General features: G+C 39.2%; 1 protein-coding gene across 1 annotated transcript; it reads right to left on the minus strand.

Moving 5' to 3' along the window:
- Positions 1-1,559: 1,559 nt before the first annotated feature.
- Positions 1,560-24,849, minus strand: LOC141507120 (butyrophilin-like protein 2). The gene is made up of 5 exons (XM_074214516.1): positions 24,096-24,849; positions 20,692-20,824; positions 16,397-16,741; positions 7,501-7,854; positions 1,560-1,615 (listed from the first exon to the last, which is right to left on the minus strand). The coding sequence occupies exons 1-5, from the start codon at positions 24,111-24,113 to the stop codon at positions 1,560-1,562; spliced, it is 906 nt and encodes a 301-aa protein (XP_074070617.1). The 5' UTR covers positions 24,114-24,849.
- Between the last annotated feature and the right edge of the window lie 2,346 nt (positions 24,850-27,195).

The raw sequence follows: 27,195 nt of genomic DNA on the forward strand, positions 1-27,195 counted from the left end.
ATTCAGAGACTTTTAAGGGAATAATGGAATTTTAGGTCACATCTAGTTCAACTTCATCATTAGAGGGCTAGAGAGCAGAGAGGGGAAGACTTATGAGGTAGTGACTGGGCCAGGACCTGAACCCAGGCCTTCTGACTCCATAGGAAGCTACTCTTTCCTAAAGTCCATTCTGGTTCTGCTTTTAGCTGAGCAGCCTGGATTCCAGCATCCCTGGGGTCAACCCTTCACTATAAATTGTCTCATTGGTCTATTGCCCTCTCTGGACCTTGGTTTGATGACCTATAAAAGGAGGGGGTAAGAACAGTAGGATGGTAGAGTAGAACAGAAATAGCCCCAAATCAGATCTGATTTGATCTGTCCCTTTGGTGGCTAACAGAACTTCGACTGGACACTGTGCTACTTCATTTCTTCCTTTGTAAATAGAGAAGAGGGCCTGCATAACCTCTGAAATTCCTTCCAGAGATAACACTCTTCAAAATGCCACAATAGTCTCTCTCTCAGTATCTCTCTCCTCTTTCAATAACCTTCCCTCTCCCAATCCCTCAGGGGTTGAGAATTTCAATATCATCATACTTTGGACAATAAATAGAGGAGAGGGAGGAAGGAGCCAGGGCATTAGACAGTTATAGTGGGGTCAGATTGTGTAAGTCAAGAGGGAGTCTTAGAAATTTCTGGAGCAGTTCAAGTGACATGACCACAATGGTGTTATAGGAATATGATTTTGGTAGTCTGAATAAGAGAAATTGGAGAAAGGAGAAACTGAAAACCCTCCTTTTAAACAAGTGCAGAAACTGGATTCGATGTAGGAGATTTAGGTCAAATCTGATCACTGGCACTTCTTAGACTTATGTAGTAAATGAGTTCCTTTGTTGCACTGGGGATCAGTTTCTCAAATTTGAAATATGAGCTTTGAATTAAATGATGAATAGTGTCCCTGGCAGTTGGAACCTCAGTTTGTTCTGTTTTCTTGTATAGAAGTGCAAATTTTCAGAGGCTAATTATCCTGTGAGTTTTAGTCAGCCAGAGGAACACTCTTGAGACTAGATGACATGGTTCAGAGCCAAACCTACTTCCCAAAAGTGCTCCATCCTGGTTTTGGGGAATCTTCCTAAAATGTTTCAAAGCGGGGTTTATCTATCAAGGTAAGATGTCCCTCCTGAGAGTATTTTATGGCCCTGCACAGACTGCCCTAGGACCTTGCGGTAGAGAAGAAATGGGAAGAAAAGACAATGTAGGCCCTGCCCCGAGGAGCTCCCTGAGATGGGGAAATGAGCATAACCCTTTTATATCTGTTTGTGAACCAGATGTCTGTTTGTGGGGGGACAGGAAGAAAGCTCTTAAGCTGCTCAACAACCCCATCTCTGACTTTCCCCAGATGGATTAGTGTCCTGGGGAAGGGCCCTAATTTTGCCCTTTTGGCCCCAGAAGCTGAATGGGGAAATAACAGCTAGAAGAGGTTGGAAGACCCACATAGCCTCCCTGTTTAGAATTACTGCCTCAAGCGGGATGGGCTCTCTCACCGGGCTAGATGACCATATGTCCTGGATGTTTTAGACACTTCAGGGATTTCCTTTCAGGTACTGGTTGGACTGGGTGGTCTCTGAGCTCTGAGGTTCTAGGAGGAAAATGAGCCCTAGGGAAGAGTCCAGTGTGAACCTGAGGCCTCTCTCTTCCCCTCCTTCATCCTCTGAACTCTTCTGTATCATCCTTTCCTTTCTTCTCTTTCTATAGTGATGGAAGGAGAGAGACCTTCCTGCTCAGTAAGGCTGATTCCTCTCCCTGGGACACTGTCCTGTCCCCTTTCCTCTGGGAGAAATCACTGTGTTAAGGAACTCTGTTTCCACAGATATTGCCAGATTGCTGAGTTAAACAAATTTACAAATAGGGCCAAAAAAAGTGAAACTTCTCTTGAAGAATGCTGTCCTGAGGGGCCACTAGGTGGCGCAGTGGATAAAGCACCGGCCCTGGAGTCAGGAGTACCTGGGTTCAAATCCGGTCTCAGACACTTAATAATTACCTAGCTGTGTAGCCTTGGGCAAGTCATTTAACCCCATTGCCTTGCAAAAAACCTAAAAAAAATGTTCTCCTGAGCAAAGAGACATGTTCTGTATCCTGGGTTGGGCCTCAGTCCCACCAATCTCACCTTAATGAACTTCATTACTATTAACTGACACCTGTTGGACAACAGAGGGTCATTAACATCACATGCTATGTATGGCCGGGGGGGGGGGGGGGCATACCAAGGTGAGAATGGATGGAGTGGGAAGATGAAGAAGAGCCATAAGCAGAAAAGTCTGGACCAGTTCAGACTGGGGGTGGGGGGGAGGAAAAAGCCTGAACCCACAGTAGAAAGCTGGCCCTGGCTTCTGTTTGAGTGTGGCCTCACTCCAGGGACACACCAGCTTCACCAGAACCCTAATAAAGCTTCTCCTTTCCTCACTCCAATCTTAGTTTCATTTCTGGGACAGACCAGGACTCTGATCAGCTTGCAACTGGGGAAACAATGGGCATACTCCATCTGACTCCCCAATTCTGCTGAGGGGTTTCCCACAATTGGGGGTTTGTTCAAGATCCTGAGGACCCCTGATGATCTCAAAGAGCATGACCCCAGGAAGCCTCTCCTATTCTGAGTGCTCCCAGCCCCCTCCCTGGCCTCTCCTGGGTACCCATGGGTTCTTGAGGCTCTGGTCTTTGCCAGGAGAAATGAGTGAACAATCTCAGGGAAGACACTGGTGATGCTGGAAGACCACACAAGGCCATCTATTGAGCAAGGCAGGACAAGTAGTAGCTAGAGTCCTGCCATGTTGGTCTGGATGCACATCTTGGGAGGACCAGTTCTCATCAAGACCTTTGGAGAAAAATCCCATGATGAGTAATAGGAACTCTAAGAAAAAAAGTTTACCTGGGGAGGGAGCACTCCCTCTGGATAGGCCTCAAAACAGTCCACTTGGGGAAGGTATTAGTAATTGGGGTGACCTGTGTACCCCAGGACATCTTTTGGGAGTTCGAGGATTATGAGTGTGTGAGCCCCTTGCAGGGAGTCCTTGGAGCCCCGGGAGGATGGGGTCTGTTGGTCTTTGGTTTGTAACAGCAGGGAAGACTCAAGAGCACAGGGTCTGATGAAATGGGCAAGAGGGGAGCAGGGGAATCCCGGATAATTGTCCCTATACCAGGAGTGCGGATGGAAAGAAAAATCAGAAGATGGATGGATGGGGGGGGGGGGTTGTCTGTGCGTGTGTTTAAATCAAGTCTTTGCCCTGTCTCTGTGTCTTGATTATTTCCAGTTCTTTGTATTCCTATTGGCCGATTTCAGCTTCCTAGTTTTCTCCTGAGACTGGAGAATTCTCCATCTCCCTTTTCTTTTCATTTTTCCCCCAAAGTTAAAATTGGTATAAGTTTTAAACTCTAGGAGCTCAGGGACAGAATGCAGGGACGCCTTCCATCCCATGAGAAGAAAAGAGAAGTTCCTTTCATTCCTATCTGCCACTCTCTCTCTGAATGCTGGGGGTTGGACATGGAGGGAAGTCTCCCCCCTGCTCCCCTTCCTCTCTGTCTCCCTCTCCCTCTCCCATCAAAAGCTGGGCTGCAAAGCTTAGCTCCCTCCAGCTCTGGGAGGAGGTTGAGGGATTGTTGAGTGGTTGTTTTTCAAAGTTAAAATACCATAAAAATTGACAAAGTGATTTGAGAATTTTGCAAGATTGTGAATAATTTAAGAGAGGAAAACATATCTTGGCAGGGGCTGAGGTTTTATTTTTCAAGGGCAATATTTTAATTGTGTCAAATTAAGAGAGAGAATTGTGCTGTGAAAAGTAAAATCAATATGTATTGGCAGTATGGCTTATGCGTCTGTAAGAGTAAGGTTTTAAATAAGTCATTGGATATGGTCAATGACAATATGTACTAAAATCAGAAAATAGAAATATTTAAGGACTCTGAAATATGGTTAAGGAGTTTATTAAAAATAATATAGAGAATACGATCTGTATCCAGAGAAAGAATTATGGACTTTGAACAAGACCAAAGACTATTACCATCAAATTAGAAAAAAATATATTATTATGTACTTTTACTATCTCATACTTTATTTTTCTTCCTTAAGGAAATGATTTCTCTCTCATCACATTCAACTGAGATCAATGTATAAATAACATGGAACCAATGTAAAGACTAATAGAATGCCTTCTGTGGGGGGTGGGGGAGGGAAGCAAGAATGGGGGAAAAATTGTAAAACTCAAAATAAATAAAAATCTTTCTTAAAAAATATAATATAAATAGGAAATTTGCAAAATGGATTTTAAGGACTTGAAAAGAGTAGAAAGTATTAGAAGAAGGAATGGAAACTAAAAAGTTTAGGGTTTTCTCTGAACCATTAGAAATGTATATTGAGCATTTCAAAAAAATGGTCTTAAGCATATAAGGAAGGTATGAATAAGTTTGGAAAATTATATGAAATAAGTTATGTAATCTTTGTGGTATTATGGAATCCAGAATTGAACTGAATTAAGATGTGCTCAGAATGTAAAAATTGAGGCTCTGTATATGAATTCAGGTATAACTTTGGTTTATCCTGGTCTCATTCTAACTAAAACAAATGTTCTAAAATGTGAATCCTCTTTTTATTCTTCTGAGTTTTTAAGACTAATGTAAAATTGACTATTAGTTGCATATGATCTTAAGATTTTAGGTTCAAGGGGAAGCTAGGTAGTACAGTGGATAGAACAGTGGCCCTGGAGTTAGGAGGACCTGAGTTCAAATTTGACCTCAGACACTTAGTAATTACATAGCTGTGGGCAAATCATTTAACCCCATTGCCTTGCAAAAACTAAAAAAAAAAAAAAAATTTAATGTTATTGTAATAGTTGCAAGTAGAATGGATCTTGCTTTTTTAATCTAAATTAGTTTCCATTCTATGGCATAAGTAAGGTTGCATTAGTATTTTGAAGTTCTCATATGTATAAGATTAAATTCCTGAAGAATCTCATTTTTTGTTTTTGAGAAAGATTACAATAGACCTTTACTATTCCCATACTAACAAAATTATAGTCTCTTTATGTGTGAATGCATAAGTATAAATTTAATACATTTCAAGTAATACTATTTGCATTCATGATTATGTAAAATGTGGTCATTGGATCCAGTTATTCAAATAATGTAACCATCAAACTAATCTGGACCTCCCTCTATAATGAAGTGATAAATCATTTGGGACAGAATTTGGTTCAATTCCAAAAACATTTATTTCAGTGTAATTCAACTCAATCTATATTTATTTATCTATATAGTTCAATTCCTTATAATTTAGTTCCATTCAAAAGCTACTGTGTACAGGTCCCTATGTTTTGGTGGATGAGATGGAAATTTTGGATAAGTCATGGCCCCCTGCCATCAAATTGCTAGTTTAGGAATAAGGCAATTTAGGATGAGAAAGCAAGAGCTGTAACTGGTAAATATCATAAAACAAGATAAGTGCTTGAAAAGTATGCAAAATAAAAGAGATGTGAAGATTGTTGAGAAAGCATCAGAGACAAAAGAATCAGGGAAGGCTTCCTAGAGATAAAAAAAATTTGTAGAACAAAAAAAAATGTAAAATCCATTCAGATAAGTTTAAAGTTAAGAAATCTTTTTGTTACTTTTTTTTTTTAGGTTTTTTGCAAGGCAAATGGAGTTAAGTGGCTTGCCCAAGGCCACACAGCTAGGTAATCATTAAGTGTCTGAGACAGATTTGAACCCAAGTACTCCTGACTCCAAGGCCAGTGCTTTATCTACTACACCACCTACCTGCCCTATTTTTGTTACTTTGATTTAAGTAAATAATATGGAAACATGTTTTGTGAAAGTTATTATTTCATGTCATGTAATTTAGAACCCAATGTATCCTAGGTGTTACATCTGGAATTTAGGAACACCTATATAACTATATGCAAATTATTTGAAAGCCATCTAAATATATTTTAATTGTTTTAAGGGATTCTAGAAGCAAAGGCTTGCTGAACATGAAATCTACTTGAATATGGAAAATAGTTGAATATATTAATAGAGAAAATAGTTCCTATAGAATCTTTCTATAAGCAAATTGGAACTACTGTTATTAAACATCCCAATTTTTTTAGTATTTGCTTTGAAGTAAAAGCATCTATGCCTCATCACTTTAATTACCACTCCAAACTACATGACTTTCAGATCTCCATTGCCAGCCCTTATTTTTCTTCTGAATTCAAGACTCTCATCTGCACTTTCTCTCAGGACTTCTCTGTCCAGTTGTCTTTTCACTATCTCAAACTCTCCATATGAAGCACTAAATTTACATTTCTCCTTCTTGAACCTTCTTAAAATTGTTATTTTTATGTCTTAAATTTATATTTCTCCTTCTTAAAATGTTACCATTTAAAAATCATAGGCACCATGATTCACCCATTCCCCTGTGTCTGAAGATTCTGATACCTGTTGTCTCCCTCATATCAAACAACAAAACCATTACCAAATTGTCCTGCCTCCAAAACAGCTTTCCCTTCTTCTTTATGCTCACCATGCTAGCAAAAGTCTTCTTTATCCCATTCTTGGAATCTTTCATTAGCTTCCATACATGATTCCTCACTTCCACTCCCTCCCTCCACCCTTCCCTCAGCTGCCAGGCTCACCTGCCCTTCACACAGCCCTGCTCACACCATTCATGCCCTCCAGCATTTTTGGAGGTTGTTTGCTATGGACCTCACCCTACTCAGCTTGGCCTTCATCCTGGGGTATGATCCCTGCTGTCATTCTACCATTCAAACCTTACCCCTTCTTCCTCCATGTGCTTTGTGCCTAGGTGAAATTGGATCAGACTTTGTACCTTAACAATGGTCTGCTCATCTTGTACCATGCCTTTACTTGTACCCTGTGCTGGCAATGTACTTCCTCCTCTTCCTTCAAAATTCAATGTAATCACCACCATCTCCAGGAAGCCTTCCTCATCAGTCTTCACATCTCATTTCATTTAGCACTATTCTCATGCACTTATCTAGTCTTATGGTATATCCTAGTTATGTGTCTTGCTTCTCATCCTAAGGTGTCAAATTCCTAAACTGAGCAATTTGAGGGCAGGGGAGACTTTTCTAAACTTCCTAGCTCTTCCACTAAAGTATAGGAATCTCTAGATCATAGTTTTTAGATGAAACTAAATCATATGGGATTGAACTAACTGTTTAAATAACCATAGACTGAATTTAACTGTATTGAAATAAAAGTTGATGGAATTGAACTAAATTACGTTCCAAATGATCTACCACTTCAGTGTGTAGAGGGAGATCCAGATAAGTTTGAGGAAGGAATTTCCTAAAGTGAAGACATTATTTGAAATCCCCATTGGATTGGGAAAATGAGCATATTCCATATAATTATGAATTCAATTAGTGTCTCATTTTCCTCATTTGTTAATTGAGGAGTTTTAACTTTTTGATATCACTTTTAGCTCTATTAGCCTGATATTCAGAACAAAGCCCAAAACTCTTTAGGACCTACCTGTAACCTGCAGTTCAGTGTGGGCTTCATCATAATTCTCAGGTGACCGGACATAGCAAGTGTATGGACCAGAATCAGAGACCTGGACCTGCTGGATCCTCAAGGTCACCTTCCCCTCAGTCATGTCATGTCTCAACAGCTCTGTCCTCCCCTGGAACTCAGCCCCCTGGGATTCCTCCAGCTTCTCCCCACTGGGGAACCTGTGCACGAGGGTCTGGTATCTGAACCACTTCACAGTCCAGTTCTGAGCATCCATTTTGGGTGATAGTTCACAGGAGAGTGTGACGTCTTCCCCCTGCCTGGCCTGAATGGGCTGAGGAGGGACAATCATTGAGAATGCTCCTCTCTGGCACTCTAGGGACAGAACAGAAGATCAGGGGACAATGTCAATCAAGGATTCAGAGAACTTGTGTGGTTGGGGGCCCAGCTGACCTCTCGTTCAGCTGCTGCTCTGCTGTGGACCCACTTCTTCCTATGATCCTCTTGTGGATAAGGCACATTCTTTCCTGACTCCTTTTTATAATCAGAAAAGAAGGGAAGCTCTTTGGATGCTGGAGGGTCAGGGATGAGGAAGGAAAGTCTCAGCTGCCCTCAGGAGTCTGAAGGGAGGCTCTGCATTAGCCTCTGCTCTGCCACTGCCCAGAGATGACTTACAGATACAGAGGGAGCCCAGGCTCCTGGACTGGTGTTTGCCTGGTCCTCCTGTGATTATTGACTGTGTAACTGAATTAGAAGGAGGGGGTCAGAGAGCCAGGGGAGGTCTCTATGTGGAGGAGGAATTCAGCTCCCTAGGGAGTCAGGAGAGTCAGATGAATACGTCTGTCTGGTGTCCCAGTCTGAATCTCCCAGGCTAGCATTAGGAGGGGGCTAAGCAGCTCCTTCCTGCCAAGTTTTGACAGAAGATGGCTTAATATGCCAATCCCTCCTAGAAGTATCTAGGTTTTGGCAGGATATTCTCAGACTATAAGGAATAGAGACTCTATGAGAGCTGAGAATGGATCAGGTACTCCCTCTGCACTAGACTTCCAGACCTGGCTCTGACATTCACCACCTCCTTTGTAACTTCAGGCAAGTCCTTTCCCCCTCTCTTTTTAAATAGCTGTTGGTCATCAATGCTGTGGGTCTTTCATCTACCAGACACACACACACACACACACACACACACACACACACACACACACACACACACACACACACACACAATCTACTTAACTTCCCACATCTTCTTCTTGCCTCTGGGAAAAGTGTATCTATGCCCTGCCCTGCCCTCCTGGTCCAAACTCTCCAAACTCCTCAAACCACAACTCCCTTACCTGGCCATCTCTCCTCTCTCCCCATTTTTATTTCTTGTTGGATTGGAACTTCCTTGAGGTCAGGAACTATCTCACATTTGAATTTGGGTATCCAGTACTTGGAATATAGTATGTACTTAATAAATGGGGCTTTTTTCCCCTAGTTACTCATTTAGTCATTTAGTTAGATGCTTCCTTCCTTATTTATTCATTCATTCTCTAGGTTTCTATGTCTTCCTCTATAAAATAAGAGAGACTGAAAAAATGTCCTTCAAAGTTCCTTTCAGTTTTTATTCTATGAATAATTTCATAATTGCTAAATTATCAGCTATAGTGTGTTTTCTTTCTCTAGATTCAATATTTTGAATGATACAGGATATCTTCCAATAGCAATTTCCTTTGATGAGGATGGATACATTTGGAGATTCAGGCCATTCTTTATTGTTTTTAAGGAGTTCTTTTTTTTCAGAAAATTTTTGGAACTTTTTTTTTATTTGACTAATTTTCCTTTTAAGGAGTATTTTTCTTCAGTGAATCTTGTGCCTCTTTTTTTCTATTTGATCAATTCTATTTTTTTTTAAATGTTATTTAGGGGCGGCTAGGTAGCGCAGTGGATAGAGCACCAGCCCTGGATTCTGGAGCACCTGAGTCCAAATTTGGCCTCAGATACTTAATAATTACTTAGCCATGTGGCCTTGGGCAAGTCACTTAACCCCACTTGCCTTGCAAAAACCTAAAAAAAAATGTTATTTATTCAGCATTTCTTTGTGACTTTTTAGCAAATTGTTGATTCTTTCTTAAAATGTTCTTCTGTTACTCTCATTTGTTTTCCCAGTTTTTCCTCCATCTCTCTCTCTCTCTCTCTCTCTCTCTCTCTCTCTCTCTCTCTCTCTCTCTCTCTTTTAGATTTTTCAATGTAATGGGGTTAAGTGGCTTGCCCAAGGACACAGGGCTAGGTAATTATTAAGTGTCTGAGGCCGGATTTGAACTCAGGTACTCCTGACTCCCAGGCCAGTGCTCTATCCACTGCACCACCTAACTGCCCCTCCTCCATCTCTCTTACTTGATTTTTAAGCTTCCTTTTGAACTATTATAGAAATTGTTGATTTGATATCCAATTCATTTTTTGAGGCTTTGTTTTTAAGTATTGTATTCTTATTTTTCCTTCACCTTCTTTGTCACCACAGTAACTTCTTCAGGTCAGTTACTTTTTTTGTTGTTTGCTTATTTTTCCAGCCATTTTCTTGACTTTAAAATTGATGTTAACATTGGGCTCTGCTCCAGGGATGGAGAGGGTTTTGTTTGATGCTTCCAAGGTACCATGATTCAAGAAGGGTAGACACTGCTCTCCTGGTCTCTTCTGCGGTCTGTGAATTACCAGAATCATTCTTTTCCCTCTTGCAGTGGTGACCAGAGCTCCCACATCCCTAAGGTTGCATTCTCTAAAGGGACAGTGTTGCTCTTCACCCTGGTACAGGCATCCAGAACTGAAAGTGGACAATGTGACAGAGTTCTGCTCCCAGTAATCACTTTCTGAATGGCTTTCTGACTCCATCACTATCTGGTTGCTGAGAGCTCTGGAGCTGCTGCTGCTGCTGCTGAGTGAAACCCCACTAAGACCTGCATAGGATTGGGCTCCATTCATCCCCCAGTGAATCAGAGCTTTCCCTCAACATTCATAGTTGGCTTGATCCATAAAATTACTGGTTCTGCACTCCAGAATTCATGCTGAAGTATTATTTTAAAGTTGTCTGAAGAGTTCAAGTAAATCCCTGAATTTACTTCACCATCAGTAATGCCTGGACCCTCCCATGTCTCCATCACTCCTGAGGCTCCAGATCCCATCCTGCTGCTTAACATAACAGCTCCTGTCTCTCTGAGATAGAGGGAGGATGGTGAGGTGACAGGAGGGTTCTAAGGATTCCAGGAAGGGAATCTGGTTCTTTTTGTGCCTTTTGTACATCAATCTGTCTGTTTATGAGATAATGATTATATTATTATACCTAAATCACATTAGAAGTAGGAAGGAAATAATTATTACATTAGTGACTACAATGTTCCAGATCCTATGCTATGGGCTTTATCAATATTATCACATTTGAGTATAACAATAACCCATTATTATTCCCTTTTTACAATTGAGGAAACTGAATCAGACAGCATTGAAATGTTGTTCCCAGACTCACACAGTATCTAGTAAGTGTCTGAGGCTGTGCCAGAACTCAGATGTCCCCTGACCACAAGCCATGGTGCCACCTCAAAGCCTCTTCCACCTCTGGTAGTAGTAATCATCATCTTCCTCCTCATTAACCTAAAGGTCTATTAGAAATAGGAGCTGATATTATTCTCCAAATCTGAGTTCAGAGCCTCCCCATCTTTGAGATTTAGTCACGTAGATCTCTTAGGCTGGGAATCTCACTTATCTCATCAAAAAAGTCAGCCTATTTCCTTCCAACCCCACCCTCTTCCAAACATCACTCCTACTGCTGAGGACACTGATTCTTCTCATCACACACCATTGGTGTCCTCCTCACCTCCTTCCTGTCTCTCTCATCCCACATATTCAAGTTCTTAGCAATTCTGGAAGTTTCTACCTAGCAACACTTCTTATTTCCTATTTCTCCCCTCCTCTCAAGTAACCCCCACCCTCTTATCTTCTCTATCTTCTTGTCTGCTCTTATCTTCTCTCTCCTGGAACCTAGGCTCTCCCTGGTCTCCTGTTGCCTCCAAGTCCAAGTCCCTCCTCCTCCAATCCATCCTCTTCAGCTGCAAAAGTGTTTTCTTGATGGGAAGGTCTGACTAGGTCACTCCCTGCTCAAGAACCTTTCATACCTCCCTTCTATGATTCTGAACAAATACCTCCATCTTTGTACACCTCCAGACTTGATCCCAACCTCCCATTCCAGGGTTATTGCCTCATCTCCCTTCATATGTTCTATGATCCATTCACACTGACTGGACTCTTTTCACACATGACTCTGCTCTCCATCTCTCCTCACTCTGGGTCTTTGCACTGGTTTTGTCTACTGTGTGGAATCCCATCCCTCCTCCCCTCTGCCTCTTGGCTGACGTCTTTATTCCAGACTTATCTCCATTCTTCCTCCTGTAGAAGGCAGACCTGGTTCTCCCCATCTTGCACCTGTTGCTGGTTCCCCTTAAATTGCTTCCATTGACCTTTTCTGTCTTGACATGAGCAGTTCTGTGGGTTGTTTCTCCCATTCCTGTGTGAGGTCCTGGAAAGCAGTGCCCAGGTTGTGGCTTCTTTTTGTCTCCCCAATGTTGACCATGATGCTGGTCACATGTGATAGAAGAAATATTCACATTCCTCTAGAACTTACTGTCCACCAGACCATGGGTTAAGAGCTTTATCATTACTGAATCACTTCATCCTCCCAACAACTCTAGTAAGTTGATGAGAATGAGGAGGATGATGAGGATGCCAATAATAATAAGCATTGCAGTGGATATTTATCCAGACTGAAAGATTTGTGAAGTATTTTCCAGAGATTTTCTCACTGGCTCCTCCTAACAATCCTGGAAGATAGGTAGATGCTGGGGCAGAGGTGGGAGGGGGGTTTGCATAAACAGAACACTGGATGTGGAGACAAGAAGTCATGAGTTCTAATCCAGCCTCAAACACTTACTGGCTGATACCTGGGGCAAGTCCTTTAAGCTCTGCCTGCCTTAGTGAATTCATTGGTAAAACTGGATGAGAAAAAATTCCCACCTCCCAGGGTGGACGAGGAAAAAGGGGGGGGGGATTTTTATACAGTGCTTTGTAAACCTTCAAGTGCTACAGATATGCTAGTTGTGATTATTCCTATCTTCATGATGAGGAAACTGAGGAAAATATCATTTGAGTGACTTGCACAGAGTCCTTCAGCTATTAAATGTCTACAAGATTTGAATTCCTGAGTGTCCAGCTCTAAGTCTGAGTGTCTGTTCTGCTACCTCATTATCATGAGTCCTTAATGAATATTTGTTGATTGACTGACTGACAAATCTCCTATCTTTAGATCCCACCTGCCATCCCCCTTCCCTTCTGGGCCAGGCTCCAGGCTTCTGTTATTTCTATCCAGAACTGACCACACCACTCCTCTCTTCCACCATCTCCAGTGGTTTTCTCCTTCCTTCTGTGTGAAGCTCAGACTTCTTCTGCCATTCAAAGCCTCTACAACATGGTGCCATCCTATCCTTCTTTTCTGATCCCTTGACTCCTCTCCTAGAGCTCTGGACTCTAGCCACACCGGACAACTCAATGGGCTCCTGGAGTCACCAAGGCCTCTCCATTTCATTTTGAAGCATCCCTTATAGAAGCCCCTTCTCTCTTCTGACACCCTAATGCAGACCCCCCCCTTTCTTCATGATTACTGTAATTGCTGCTGGGGGGAGGGGCATCTGATCTCTCTCCACTCCAGACACCCCTCATGTAGCCTCTGATGTGATTTTCCTCCTTAGGATCCTTTTTAGAAGGTGATTGATAAAATTTTTTTCTATTGCTACTTTCTGCTTTTGTTCTAACATTTTAGGACAATTTTCTTTATTTTTTTTTATTATTGTATGCTTTTTTTTGATCCTAACTTTCAGATAGTCTGATTATTCTTATGCTTTCTCTTCTTTATCTTTTCTCCAAATCAGTTGTTTTCTAATGAGCTATTTCACATTTTCTTCTGTTTTTTGATTCTTTATGTTTTGTTTTATTATTTCTTGGTCTCTTATAACTTCACTGGCTTCCCTTTGGCCAATTCTAATTTTTCAAAGAGTCATTTTCTTTCTTGAGATTCTGGTTCTCCTTTTCCAGTTGGTTTACTTTCCTTTCAAAATCTTGTTTTTCTTAGATTGTTCTTATTTTCTTTTTTAGTTTTTCTTGAATCTCTTTTATTTGATTTTTAAAGTACCATTTGAGTTATTTAATGGATTATTTTTAAGCAGGTAATCATTTGACATTAATTTTTGGGGTAGGAGAGGATTTTTTTTTTTTTTTTTTGCTTCAGGATCCTTCTCTGAAGAGTGTCCTACACTTCTCTATTCTCAGAGTAACTGTCTATGGTTGGATTCTTTCCTCCTTTGCCTGCTCATTCAAAAAAAAAAACTTAGCAACTTATTATATTCCTCTCTAGTCCTGCAATGTGGGAGATGTTGTCTCTGGCTGGACCTAGCCTATGCACATCTTCCCTCTCCAAGCCACAGCTGGGGTCCCACAGACCACTGTGCTGGAAATGAAGACCCTTCAGTGACCATATCCTTCAGTTCTCCCCTTTGTCTGAAATTAAGACAGAGAATTTAGTTCTCCCATAAGCAACCATAGCCAGTGGTGATCCTGCATTACTGTGTGGTGCCTTCCTGCCCAGATCCTCATCTAGGCAGCTCATCTGGGCCTGGGGACCCTCATCAGCAGAAGATCCCTGTCCTCTGCTCACTGTCCAGGAGGTGAGGGTTCCTGGTGCTTAGGCAGAGGCTTCCTCCACCCAAGGCTTCTCCTGCTGTTTCAGGGAGCAAATCTAGAAGCCTCTATACTGCTGACCTTTATCAGGTGGCCCAGGAGGACCACTGTTATGAGCATCCCTTGCTTATTTCTGCCTCTCTATGTTTATCCCTAGGTGCTTCTTTGACTTTTGTGTGTAGGAAATCTGGAGCCCTTGAAATTTTCTATCCTACTGGACCATCATCCCAGAATCCTCTCCTATACAGATATGATTATTATATGTATTTGTGTCTCTTATCTCCTTGCTACAGACAAAGATTCTTGAGGGCAAGGTCCTAGTTCAATGTAAACATTATCTTTCCCTCAGCACTAAGCACAAGGACATGAAAACAGTACGTAGTTAATAAATAACAAGAGCAAGAGAAATAAGAGCTTATTTTTTTAGGGTAACTTGGTGGTTCAGTGGACAGAGTTCTGCCTAGAGTCAGGACAACTCGAGTTCAAATTTTCCCTCAGACATGATCCAGCTGTGAGACCCTGGCCCAGACATTTAACCCTGTTTGACTCAGTTTCCTCATCTGTCAAATGTGTCCTACAACAGGGTATCATCCTCTCTGATACCTGCAGTAATTGGTATTGTTGTGAGAATGAGGCACAATGGCAAAGGGAATCCAGGGGATGAGACCTACCGGGCAGGAACAGAAAGAGCTGAGAAGGGAACCCAGAATGGATGTTTTAGAAGCACTGACTGTAGGAAGAATACAGAGAGAGGTGGATTATAGCAGTTAGGAATCAGCAAATGAAGTCCTAGAGTAGACAGAAAGAGAAGATGGATAATGAAGAGAGTGAAAGCAATTCTTTTTTAAAAAGGGCATAGGAAAAAATAAAACTAATGCACAAACTTGTTGAAGGGAAGGAGAAAAGTGGAGAATCCACCTAAGTGAGAAAAATGAGAGTGGGTGACATATATATACTAATACAAGAGGGGGAAAAAAATTAAGATAATAGAGGTGAGGGAGAGTCAACAGAAAAGACACCTTAAAAATAAGATTAAATTATCATAAAGAATACAATACTCTGCTAAGAGCTGAAGAGGTGAAAATTCTTAAACTGAAAGCAAGAAAACCATAGATCTCTTAAAACTCAGAGTTCGTTTTATGAAAATGCCAATTAAAATAGATAAACCTTTAGTTAATCTGATTTAAAAAAATGAAAAAATGATGACCAAATTACCAGTATCAAAGGGTGCACTAACCACCAATCAGGAGGGAATTAAAGAGATACTTCAGGCTACTTTGCTGAACTGTATGCCAATAAATTGGCTAACCTAAGTGAAATGGATGAATATTTTACAAACATACAAACTGTTCAGATTAACAGAAGAGGAAATAAAATACTTAAAGAACCCCATTTCAGAAAAAAAATTGAAGAAATCATCAATAAACTCCCCAAGAAAAAGTGTCCAGGTCCAGATGGATTTTCAAGTGAATTCTACCTAAGATTTAAGGAACAATTAATTCCTACAATCTTCCCAATGAATATTGATGCAAAAATCTTAAATAAAATTTTAGCAATGAAAAAAAAGAAAGAATTCAGACCCAGTGTTGCTGTCAGCCCAACAGGGAAGCCCTGAGAAGTTGGGGTGCCTGGGTCTGCAGTTCAAGGGGGACTTTGTATTTGGAGCTTGGCGGGACTAAACTAGGTAGGAAGTGGACTAAGATTTGAATGTGAACCTGCTCCACCCCCAATTCTGCAGAGACTAAGGTGACCTTTGTAGGGAGGATGATGACCTCAGGTATCAAGGAAAATATCCTTTATCATACTGTTCTCATGATACTATAAAATTAATTATAACTGTATAAATGCTAATCTGACTATTAAAAAGATTACATGGAATAAGGACACAGAAGAACCTCTAAAATTGGGAGAACATCATTGGTGGGGACTTGAGTCAGTGACAGTGAGACTGAACACCCCCAATGCATTAAAGGTACCAGAAAACCCTGAGGGGCTGACTGGGCTTCAGTCAGCATGGTCTGGTTCATCACTGTGAAGACTAACCCATAAGGTTAGCTGTGAGGAAACAGTGAGACTATGTATGGAAAATACCTTAAATACTCTAAAGAATTGTGCCAATGTCTAAATGTCTAGAGAAAGTCCATGACTAGGGAAGACCTACCTGTTACCTGAAGGTCAAAGCTGGTTTCATTATAAAAGAAGCCTTCCTGGAAATAACATGTGTACTGGCCGGAGTCAGAGAGTTGAACACGGTAGATGATTACAGTCACCTTCCCCTCAGCCATGTCCTGTCTCAATAGCTTTGTCCTCCCTTGAAATTGTGGGGCCTGGGCATCTCCCACCTCCTGCCCACTGCGGTACAGGAACACAACCAGGGGGCCTCTGACCCACTTCACAGTCATTCCCCGAACATCCCTCTTGGGGGAGAGGTTACAGGAGAGCAGGACATCTTCCCCCACCAGGGGTAGGGAGGGCTGGACCAGAGGACTAGATACTGTGAATGTTCCTGTGTGGAGAAGCAGGGACAAAACAAAAGAGAATCAGAGAACACTAAGGTGGAGGAATAGGGAGGGGGTCCCCCAAGACTATGAGGTTCTGCATATTTTATCCCCTTTTTGGTGAAACCACAAATTTATAATTATTGTAAGTATTTTTCCAATTCACTTTTTTTTGGAAAATATTTAGGTAAAATAACTCCCTTTAATTGTCTTCATCTTTGTAGTAGTATATCCAATCTTTTCATTTTAAATATTAATGACTTAGCTTTTTTTCTTTCTCTTTTTTAAAATCAATTTTTCCAAAGTTTCATCTATGCTACTGTTTTGGTTTTGTTTTTTGTTTTTTGTTTTTTTACAAAAATCAACTCCTAGTTTTACTCATGAATTCGATGGGTTTTTACACTAATTTTGTTAATCTTACCCTTAATTTTTAAGTTTTTTTCAATGCAGCACTTATTTGGGAATTTTTTAGTATTTTACTAGTTTTTTTTTTAATTGCATATCCAATTAATTAGTCTATTCTTTCTCCATTTTATTTGTGGTAGCACATAAAGATAAAAATTTTTCTCTGAATGCTAATTAAAGCGTCTCTGTATTACCACCTCACACCTCTCAAATTGGCCAATATGACCAGAAAGGACAATGATCAGTGTTGAAAGGGATGTGGGAAATCTGGGACACTAATACATTGTTGGTAGAGCTGTGAACTCATCCAACTTTTCTGGAGAGCAATTTGGAATTATGCCCAAAGCACAACAAAAATGTACATACCCTTTGACCCAGCAAGACAACTATTGGGTCTATACCCTGAAGAGATGATAAAAAAGGGTAAAAACAGCACTTGTACTTATACAAGTAAACTATAGTATAAATATATAATATAAATATATACTATAGTATAAATATAAAAATATTCATAGCAGCCCTGTTTGTGGTGGCAAAAAATTGGAAATTAAGGGAATGTCCTTCAATTGGGGAATGGCTTAACAAACTGTGGTATATGTATGTCATGGAACACTATTGTTATTTTAGAAACCAGGAGGGATGGGAATTCAGGGAACCCTGGAGAGATTTGTATGAACTGATGCTGAACGAGATTAGCAGAACCAGAAAAACACTGTACACCTTAACAGCAACATGGGGATAACAATGATTAACCCTGATGGACTTGCTCATCGCTTCAGTGAACCAGCCAGGGACAATTTTGAGCTATCTGCAATGGAGAATACCATCTTTATCCAGAGAAAGAATTATGGACTTTGAACAAAGACCAAAGACTATTACCATCAAATTAGAAAACAAAAGCATTATATTACAATGCAATTTTACTATCTCATACTTTATATTTCTTCCTTAGGGATATGATTTCTCTGTCATCACATTCAACTGAGATCAATGTATAACACGAAACCAATATAAACACTAACAGAATGCCTTCTGTGGGGTGGGGGAGGGGATCAAGAATGGGGAGGAAAATTGTAAAACTCAAAATAAATAAGATCTTTCTTAAAAAAATAAAAAGAAACAAGAATAAAAAAAAATTTTCTCTGAACACTGTATTTGCTTTTTTGTTTTGCTATGTTTCATTATTATTATTCTTATTATTATTCTCTTTAATGAAACTATTGATTGCTTCTATGATTTGTTCTTTAATCCACCCACTTTTAGTTTATTTAATCTACAATGAATTTTTAATTTGTTTCTGTATCTCCTTATAAATAATTTTCACTGCAATGTGATCTCAAAGGGATCTTCTTAATATTTCTGCTTATCTACTTTTAGCTATATAATTTTTACATCCTATATCTAGTCAATCTTTATGATACCATGAACTCCTGAGAAAAAGGTATATTTCTTTCTTGTTCCTTTCACTTCTCTCCAGATATCTATTATAACCAGTCTATTTAAAATTTTATTTTCTTCCTTAACTTTTTTCTATTTTTTTGGTTAGATTTATCTAGTTCTGAGAAGGGAATATTTAATTCCCCCCACTATTAACAGTACCTATCTCTACCTATAATTCTATCTTTCTCTACCTGTAATTCACTTAGCTATTTTTTTTGAAGAATTTTGATGCTATAGTATTTGGTGCATATAGGTTGAATATTGGTATTACTTCATTGTCTGTGGTATCTTTTATTAAAATGTACTTACTCTTTATCTCTTTTAATTAAATCTTTTCTAGTCATAAATTTTTCTGAGATCATAATTGTTATCCTTGCCTTTTTTGCATCAAATGAAGCATGAGAAATTCTTCTCCAAACCTCTATTTCCAATCTGCGTGTTTCTCTCATTCTTTAATTTTTTAATGTGTCTCATGTAAACAACTTAGTTATTATTGGTTTTTATTTTTAATTCATTCTGCTGTTTTCTTTTTATGGATGGGTACATTCCATTTAGATTCAAAGTTAAAATTGTTATTATTGGGGCAGCTAGGTGGTATAGTGGATAAAGCACTGGCCCTGGAATTAGGAGTACCTGGGTTCAAATCCGGTCTCAGACACTTAATAATTACCTAGCTGTGTGGCCTTGGGCAAGCCACTTAACCCCATTTGCCTTACAAAAAAATTGTTATTATGAGATAAAATACTCGTAAGTATATTTACTGAAACAAATGCAGGAATTATATACGTAAAATTATACAATTAAAATCAGATTTAAATAATTGAAGAAATGTAATTATTCATGGGTAAGCATAGTCAATATAATAAAATGACAATTTTACTAAATCTAATTGAGGTATTCATTATCATTCCAATTAAATTGCCAAAAAATCTTTTTATTGAGTTAGAAAAAAATGACAAAATTCATTGGAAAGAACAAAAAGTCATGAATATCAAAGTAACTTGAAAAAAATGCAAAGGAAGTAGGTTTGGCAGTACCAGATTTTATACTATGTTATAAGATACTAATTATCTAAACTATATGGTTCTGTCTAAGAAATAGAAAGGTAGATTGATAGAACAGAGTAGACATAGCAACAAATAGATTTGGTAATCTTATATTTGAGAAGTGTAAAGACTTGTAGATTTGGGGATAAGAAAAAAGTTGCTGAAAAGCAATGTAACAGAATTGAGCTCCATTTATCAAGATAAGGTCAAAATGGATACTTCATCCAGATATTAAGAGTCATATTGCTACAAAATTTGAAATACATGGAATATATACTTATAATAATAGTTCTTATAAATATATAACTTTTGCTTGTAAGACTTATGATTAGGTAAATGATTTTGAATAAACAAGAGACAGAGTGGAAGAAGGAACAAAAAAGGATAATTTTGATTTGATTAAATTATAAAGGTTTTCTACAGATAAAACAAATATAGCCAAGATCAATAGAAAAGCCGAAAATTGGGGAAAATGTTCTATAGATATTTTCTCAGATAAAGATTTCATATCTCAAATATATAAAGAATTTTGTAAAATATATAATAGTAATAATATGTAATATAATAATACAATCACTTGAACCCTTTTCCATTGATAAATGATCAGTGATACAAACAGGCAGATTTCCAATGAAGAAATCAAAACTATTTTAAGGTCATAGTAGAAATGTTATAAATCATTATTCATTAGAGAAATACAAATTAAAACAAGCTCCAAATATCATTTTTTAAATGGCAGATTGGTTAAAATGATTGAAGAGAGAGAAAAAGAAAAAAGAATGATATGGAAAAATTGGGTCACTAATTAATTACTGGAATTGTGATCTCAGACAGCCATTTTGGAGAGGAATCTAGAATTATACTCAAAGAATTATTGAATTTCCTATAATCCTGAGATCAGAGACTTTGACTTTTCTAAACTTTTGCCTTCAGTAATGTTCAAACACAAGGCCCTGTGAGCAATGGGAGCTAAATAAATGTTTCTTGAATTGATGATTTAATTGAATTAAAATATCACTGGATAGTGATATGTGGAGGCCACAGTGGAGAGACCATAGTTAACTTACCTGAATTAATACCAGGAAGTCCAAGGAGGTAGAATATGAGTATAAAGGTAGAGTAGAGCTGTTGTAGGAAACTGGCCAGTAATTCCCCTTGATGGTCCAGATCTTGGTTGATAGCAAAATAACTTGGGAGATACTAAGATAAAGTAAAAAAATATTGGATGGGAAGAACAAGATAACAGAGCCTGAAAATAATCACCACTGACCCCTTGACCCTGGAATAAGGAATGATGTTCATCCCACCTCACCTCCCCTACTCACACAGATCTCAGATCAGGTTGGTTCCCACACATCTCATATTTGCTTCAAACTCCATACTTCAGTTCACACAATTTCTTTCTTTCAATGTCTTCCCTGCTCCTTTTTACTTATTCAAATAATTTAGTATCTAACTCATTGGCCACCTGCTTCCTGTAGACTTGTTACATTCACTATTTGTTCATTATTTCACTTTATTTCACATCATGTTCTCAACAGATCACATTATTTTCTCTATGCAGACAGAGGCTTCTCAGCTTCACTGATAGAGCTAGCTCTAACCTCTCTCTTGACCTCTTGTCTATTGAACTGGTGCCCCACAGACATTAAACACAATTTGTCCCAAACTGAACTGTCTTTCCTTTAAACTCTCCCAATTTGCTAAACTCCCTATTACTCTCAAGGATAGCACCAGGCTCCAGCTTCTGCCTCCCCTAACTGCACATCTCTGTATCTTTCTAACATCTCTCATCTCCATCTCCTTCTCTCCTTTGAAACTTCCACTCTCTTCATACAGAACTTTATCATCAGGTTTCTGTCCCTGCCTCCAGTTTTTTCTGCTCTTTAGCATCAGATATTCAGCTGTCACAAAGATCTTCCTAAAATTCAGATGTGAACATGCCACCCCCCCAATTCAATAAAATACAGGGGCTCCCTATCCCATCTAGGATTGAAAACCCTTCATAAGCTGCCCTTTCTTACCTTTTAGTCGTCTTCTACCTTCCTCCCCCCAAGTGCTCTGCCCCACTGGTATTCTTGCTATTCCTCACACAGTACCTCCCAATGAAGCCTGTTCACTGACTATCTCCTAAACTTTCAATTCTCTTTCTTCTCTCTATCCTGAATCCTGACTTTCATCAGCACCAGTTCAAATATTGGGTTCCACAAGAAACCTTTCCTCATTCCTCATTCCCCATGGTGTTCTGTCTTCTCTCTTCATAATCTCTAATTTATTCCTTTTTTTTAAGGTTTTTTTGTAAGGCAAATGGGGTTAAGTGGCTTGCCCAAAGCATGCAGCTAGGTAATTATTAAGTGACTGAGGCCGATTTGAACTCAGGTACTCCTGACTCCAGGGTTGGTGCTCTATCCACTGCACCACCTAGCCACCCCATGCGCCACCTAGCTGCCCCTAATTTATTCTACATATCTCTTATTTTACATAAAGGTCTGCATGTTGTTTCCATCATTAGACCATGAGCTCCTGGAGAGCAGAGCTGTATTTTCATGGTAACCCCTGAGCTCAGAACAGAGCTCACAGTCAGTGCTTAATAAGTGCTTTTTGGCTTGGCTTGACTTCTACCCTTGCTATCAGTATCACTGAGGAGTCTATGGGCTCTGAGGGTGTAGATGATGTCTCCTCCTTTTGCTCCTCTGCAAGGAATAATTGGGCATAGGTCTAAGACCTCACAGGCCCAGCACAGAGATGACTGTGGATGTGGAACATGGGTCCCTTTTCTATGGACCCTACTGCTGGCTAAAGATTCTTTTAAAAGATACTGGGCTTGGGGGCTTCCCACAGTCTGTCACTGACTCCTTGGTAGCTGGGACTGCTAAGGGTTTAGATTTCATTTTATTCAATCATTCAAAAATAGTAATTAACCAAAGGATGGAAGGAAATGGCTTGATTACTTTTGTAGAAAGAAAGATGGCATAGTGGATAGGAGGATCTGAGTTCAAATCCAGTGTCAGACACTTAATCATTACCTGGGTGACCTTGGGCAAGTCACTTAACACCACTGCCTTAAAAAAAATTTTTAAGAAAGAAAGACATGTTAGATCTCATGATTGCTTGAGTGGGAATATAATGGAGATTTCATGTCATAGTTAATCATATCATCTTTTATATAAATTAAACTTAAGGGTCTATGCTTTAATATAGAAAAATAAAAATTTCAAGCACATAATTTACTGATCACAAATGGAATTAACATGACAATTAATGAAACCTCTGAAGAAAGAATTGACCCCAAGACTCCTGGATCCAGGATTAGCCCTCCTTTCAATGTTCCAGACTGTCTCCCAATAATTCAGTCTGTCTCTTACAACAGGATGGTCAGAAGAGGATATTTAACAACTGACCTCTAAATTGATAAATCATCAAGGGATATTAACAGGCACATTTTTTAGCTATAAAAATAATTATACTCATATTTAAAATGCTCTAAATCATTTTTGATTAGAGAAATGCAAATTAAATATCATTTTTATATATTGGATTGATTAAAATGACTGAAGGGAAAAGAGAAAAATGTCAGAGGGCATCTGCAAAAATTGGGATGTTCATTCATTGCTGAAAGAATTGTGAACTAATCTAACCATTTTGGAGAGCAATCTCAAATTAAGCCCAGAGTTATTTGACTGCCTAAACCCTTTGACTCAGCCATATTTTTACCAGGTCTATTTCCAAAGATGACTAGGGAAAAAGGAAAATAATCTATATGTTCTAAAATACTTAAAGCAAATCCCTTTGTGGTAGCAAAGAACCGGAAATTGCAGGTATAAACATCAAAAAGGGAATGACTGAATAAATTGTGGTATATGATTGTGATGGAATACTACTATAAGAAAAACTGAGCTGAATGATCTTAGAAAAACCACAGACTTACACAAAATAACAAAGAGCAAAATGAACAAAACCAAAAGAATGTTGTATGTAGTAATGACATATACAACAAACAATATTACAATATTGTTTTAAGAACAACTTTGACAAAAAAACAAAAAATAACTGAGCAAATAAATAATTTTGACTATTATAAATACCCAAAGTAATTCTAAAGACATATGAAAGTTTATGCTGATAAAGTAGGGAAGGGAAAAAAGAAATTTACATGATAACTTTATTATGAATTTAAAAGGAGTAGGTACATAACAGATTTGCATTTTTGTGCAATCATCTTTTTTATTATACTATGTTATGGAAATGCTTGTTTTATTCTATAAATTAAAAACTAAATAAAATTTAAAAAGAAAACTAACCCAACTGTACTTTCCAAGCTTTTAAGATTGGGTCATAGCTCAGAAAAAAGTAACCACCATGAAAATGAATATATCTTGAATGAATATCTTTGGAACAAAGCCCCTTCCAACAAAAGAACTTGCCCCAGAGATTAAACAAGGACTGCCTTCTTGTGGTCTCTGTGACTCACCTTGCTTTCTAGGCTCATTCTCAGTCAGAAAGGAGAAAATTCAGCCCTCAGGAAGACAAAGAACTGTTCTTTCTTGAGTGTTCTTTTTTATTTCTACTGTTAGGAAATCACTAGCAGGTGGTTTGTCCATGGGGGTGGCTTCTTTGTAACCCAGACAGATGTCACTCATTTAGCCATCTGCTTAAAGATGGTTGTCTCTTTCCTTTTTAACTTAGTATATTCTTTTGTTCTCTCTCCTACTTTACTCAAGTTGCTACTGGCCAAAAAAAACCTTTGACTTGTCTGCTCTCTCATTAAAAAGTTCAGAAGTGGCATCTCTGCCAGCTTGTTTACAAACCAGTCATGCTTTCCCTCCTCATTTTCTATTTCTTGGATTCATCTGGAGAAGCAGTCTGGTATGAAAAGAAGAGCAAAGATGCAAAAATAAAATGAGATATGAAGACTGATGAGGAAAGAATTAGGGACACAGGAATCAGGGAAAGCTCCCAAGAGTTGGTGATCAACTTAGACTTTATAAGCAGAGGATGGGCATTGCCAACTGAGGTAACTGCAAGAACAAAGATGTGACAGCAGGAGGAACAGGGCATTGTTAGGATCTGGTCCAGTCTTGATCAAAGCAGAGAGCTAATGGGGAAATAAAAAATAAGGTTAGAAAAGGGGGATGACACCAGATTGGAGAAGTTTTCCCCAGTATGAAGTTCAAGCAAAGCAGAATGAACTCCCCAGCAAAGAGCCTCTGAATATTCTGGAGGACAGAAATAGTCTGAGCAGGGCCATGTGCAGGGCAGGTAAGTCTGGCAAATGATGGAAAGAAGAGAGAGAATGCAGAGAATGGGAATCATGTATGGAAGCTAAAGAAGACTCCAGGCAGGGACTAAGGAAGACAGGTGACAGCATGATGAGAATAGAGAGAAAGGGAAGATTGGGAAAAGCTCTTCTTGGGCAGGATGAAGAATTAACAGTGGTCTTAATGTTCAAGATGAGGGAGACAAGGGCATGAGGGAATGGGTGCTTCTGATTTTGAAATGGTGAAATCAGAATGAAGGACTGAAACTTCTTAAAAACTACAAATATAAACTCCATGTATGATATGGGGAGTTTGAGGTGGTGAAAAGCCATCTGGATGGAGATATCCTGAGCAAAGATGCAGATAGGGTCTTGAGTATAGAATAAAAATCAGCCGTGGAGATGGAGATCTAAAAGTCTCATGTTTTGGGTTGGTAAGTAAAGTTATTGGGGGGGGGGGGATTGTCGAGAGCACCATCATAGAGAGAAAAGAGGAATAAAAACAGCCTTAATCAACATCCACCTTAATAAGATGAGGATAAAAACCCAAGAAAAGGAACAGAAACTAGAGAAATATGAGGGGACCAGGACATCTTGCCTTTGAAGATAAAAGAAGAGAAATTAACTTTTCTTTCTTCTTTCCCTTTTCTCTTGACTAATTAACCACAAAGTTTCCCAATAAACAGAAAAACAGTCATTGGTTTCTGGTTGTCAGTTATAACCCACCACCATCTTCCAGTTTCCAACTGTAGATTCTATTCACCTCTTCCTCAAGAAAAAAGGGATTTTGTGCACTCAGACTGGAAAGAGAAACGTACTATTTAGCTAGCTTCCCGAAAGAAGATGTTGACCTTAAAAAAGGTATATAATCTTTATGATTCTAAAATATCTGCTACTAAATGAGACTTATCAGTCTCTTTTCACTAAATCTATAGGTAAAGGAGTCTTAATAAATGTTCTTATTAATCTGTCTTTGAGTGCTGCTTGTTTGTGTTCCTAGAGCACCAATTGCCTTGCACATTATATTTATTAGAGTGAGGGGATGTCATACAAAGACATCATTCTCACTGCCTTTTCCAAAATCATTTCACAATTTGGCCTGATTTGAGCTTTCAAGGTTAGATTTTCCTTAAAAAATAATCCTTTAATCAAACTAAGTATAAAAGAATCACTATGTTAGGAACCATTGTGTATGGGAGCATCTTCACCTGGTGTCCTTGAACAGCAGAATCTTGTACAGAGAAAGGACATAGCAGATATAAGAGAACCAGAAGACATCCCAGAGTGGAGGACTCTGGTAACAAGTTGATTTGTTACTTAGGGGGTTGATTTCAAACAAAGAGGAACCAGAGAAAGGAGAAAACAATTAAATATTTAACATTAAGGAGCAGAGTCTCCAAGGCCACTGCCTTGGATGAAGCTTCTTGCTCAGCAGGAGTCCATACCAGCCCATGAACAGGATGCAGAGGACCTGCTTGCTGCTCCTTTTGGCCATGGCTGAGTGAGCTGTGTGCTCTGGGCCAGGCCCCTGGACCTGTGACCAGCTGCAGAAACCTCTCTCTGCTGACCCCTAAGACAATACGCTTCTCAGTCTGCAGCTGGTTGCAACGAGGCCATTGCCTGGACAACAGAGGGCTGTTAATGAAACACTAGCTGTGCTTCCTATGTGGAAAGCAAAAGTGTCACATGTTGTTGGCAGTTTGTTATGGTTATGACTACTGGTCACAAGATGGGGTTGTACTGGTGTTAACCACTTGGGTGATTTCAAATGCTCTCTCATTCTCTGCCCTTCCTACCCTCTGCAGAGGGAGGGGGGGAGAGGGAAGGGAAATCTTCCTTTTTCCTTTTTGGAACTTCAAAACTCAAGCTTATGTGTCAGATGGAATGTAGGTTTTGTTACAAGGACAAGACCTCTCCAAAAACTTATTTGGTTTGGGCGGGGGGGAGGTTGGGTAATTACTGTTTTTCAACATGATTGGGAAGCTTCGTGGTTAATTAGTTGAGAAAAAAAGGGGAAGATTTTTTTTCTGGGATTGGGAAATTTGGATTTTGTCTTTTGAAGTCTGTGCCTATGACTTATATTTCTGTCAACTGGTCTTAATTGGTTATGTGTGTATGTGTGTATTTGAACATCTATAGGGCATTTTACATCTCTCTACTGGCCTGGAGAGGTAGGAGAATGGTTCTACATTCTGAGATCTGGTACTAGCCAAGGGTATCGATCTCAGCTCGGTTAATATTATACAAAAGAACTGTTTTCTGTGTTTGTGTTAATGTCTAAACTCCTGTGTGTGTGTGATTCAGATCTGAAATA

Source organism: Macrotis lagotis, chromosome 1 (genome assembly GCF_037893015.1).
Source record: "Macrotis lagotis isolate mMagLag1 chromosome 1, bilby.v1.9.chrom.fasta, whole genome shotgun sequence".
NCBI classification, from domain to species: Eukaryota; Metazoa; Chordata; class Mammalia; order Peramelemorphia; family Peramelidae; genus Macrotis; species Macrotis lagotis.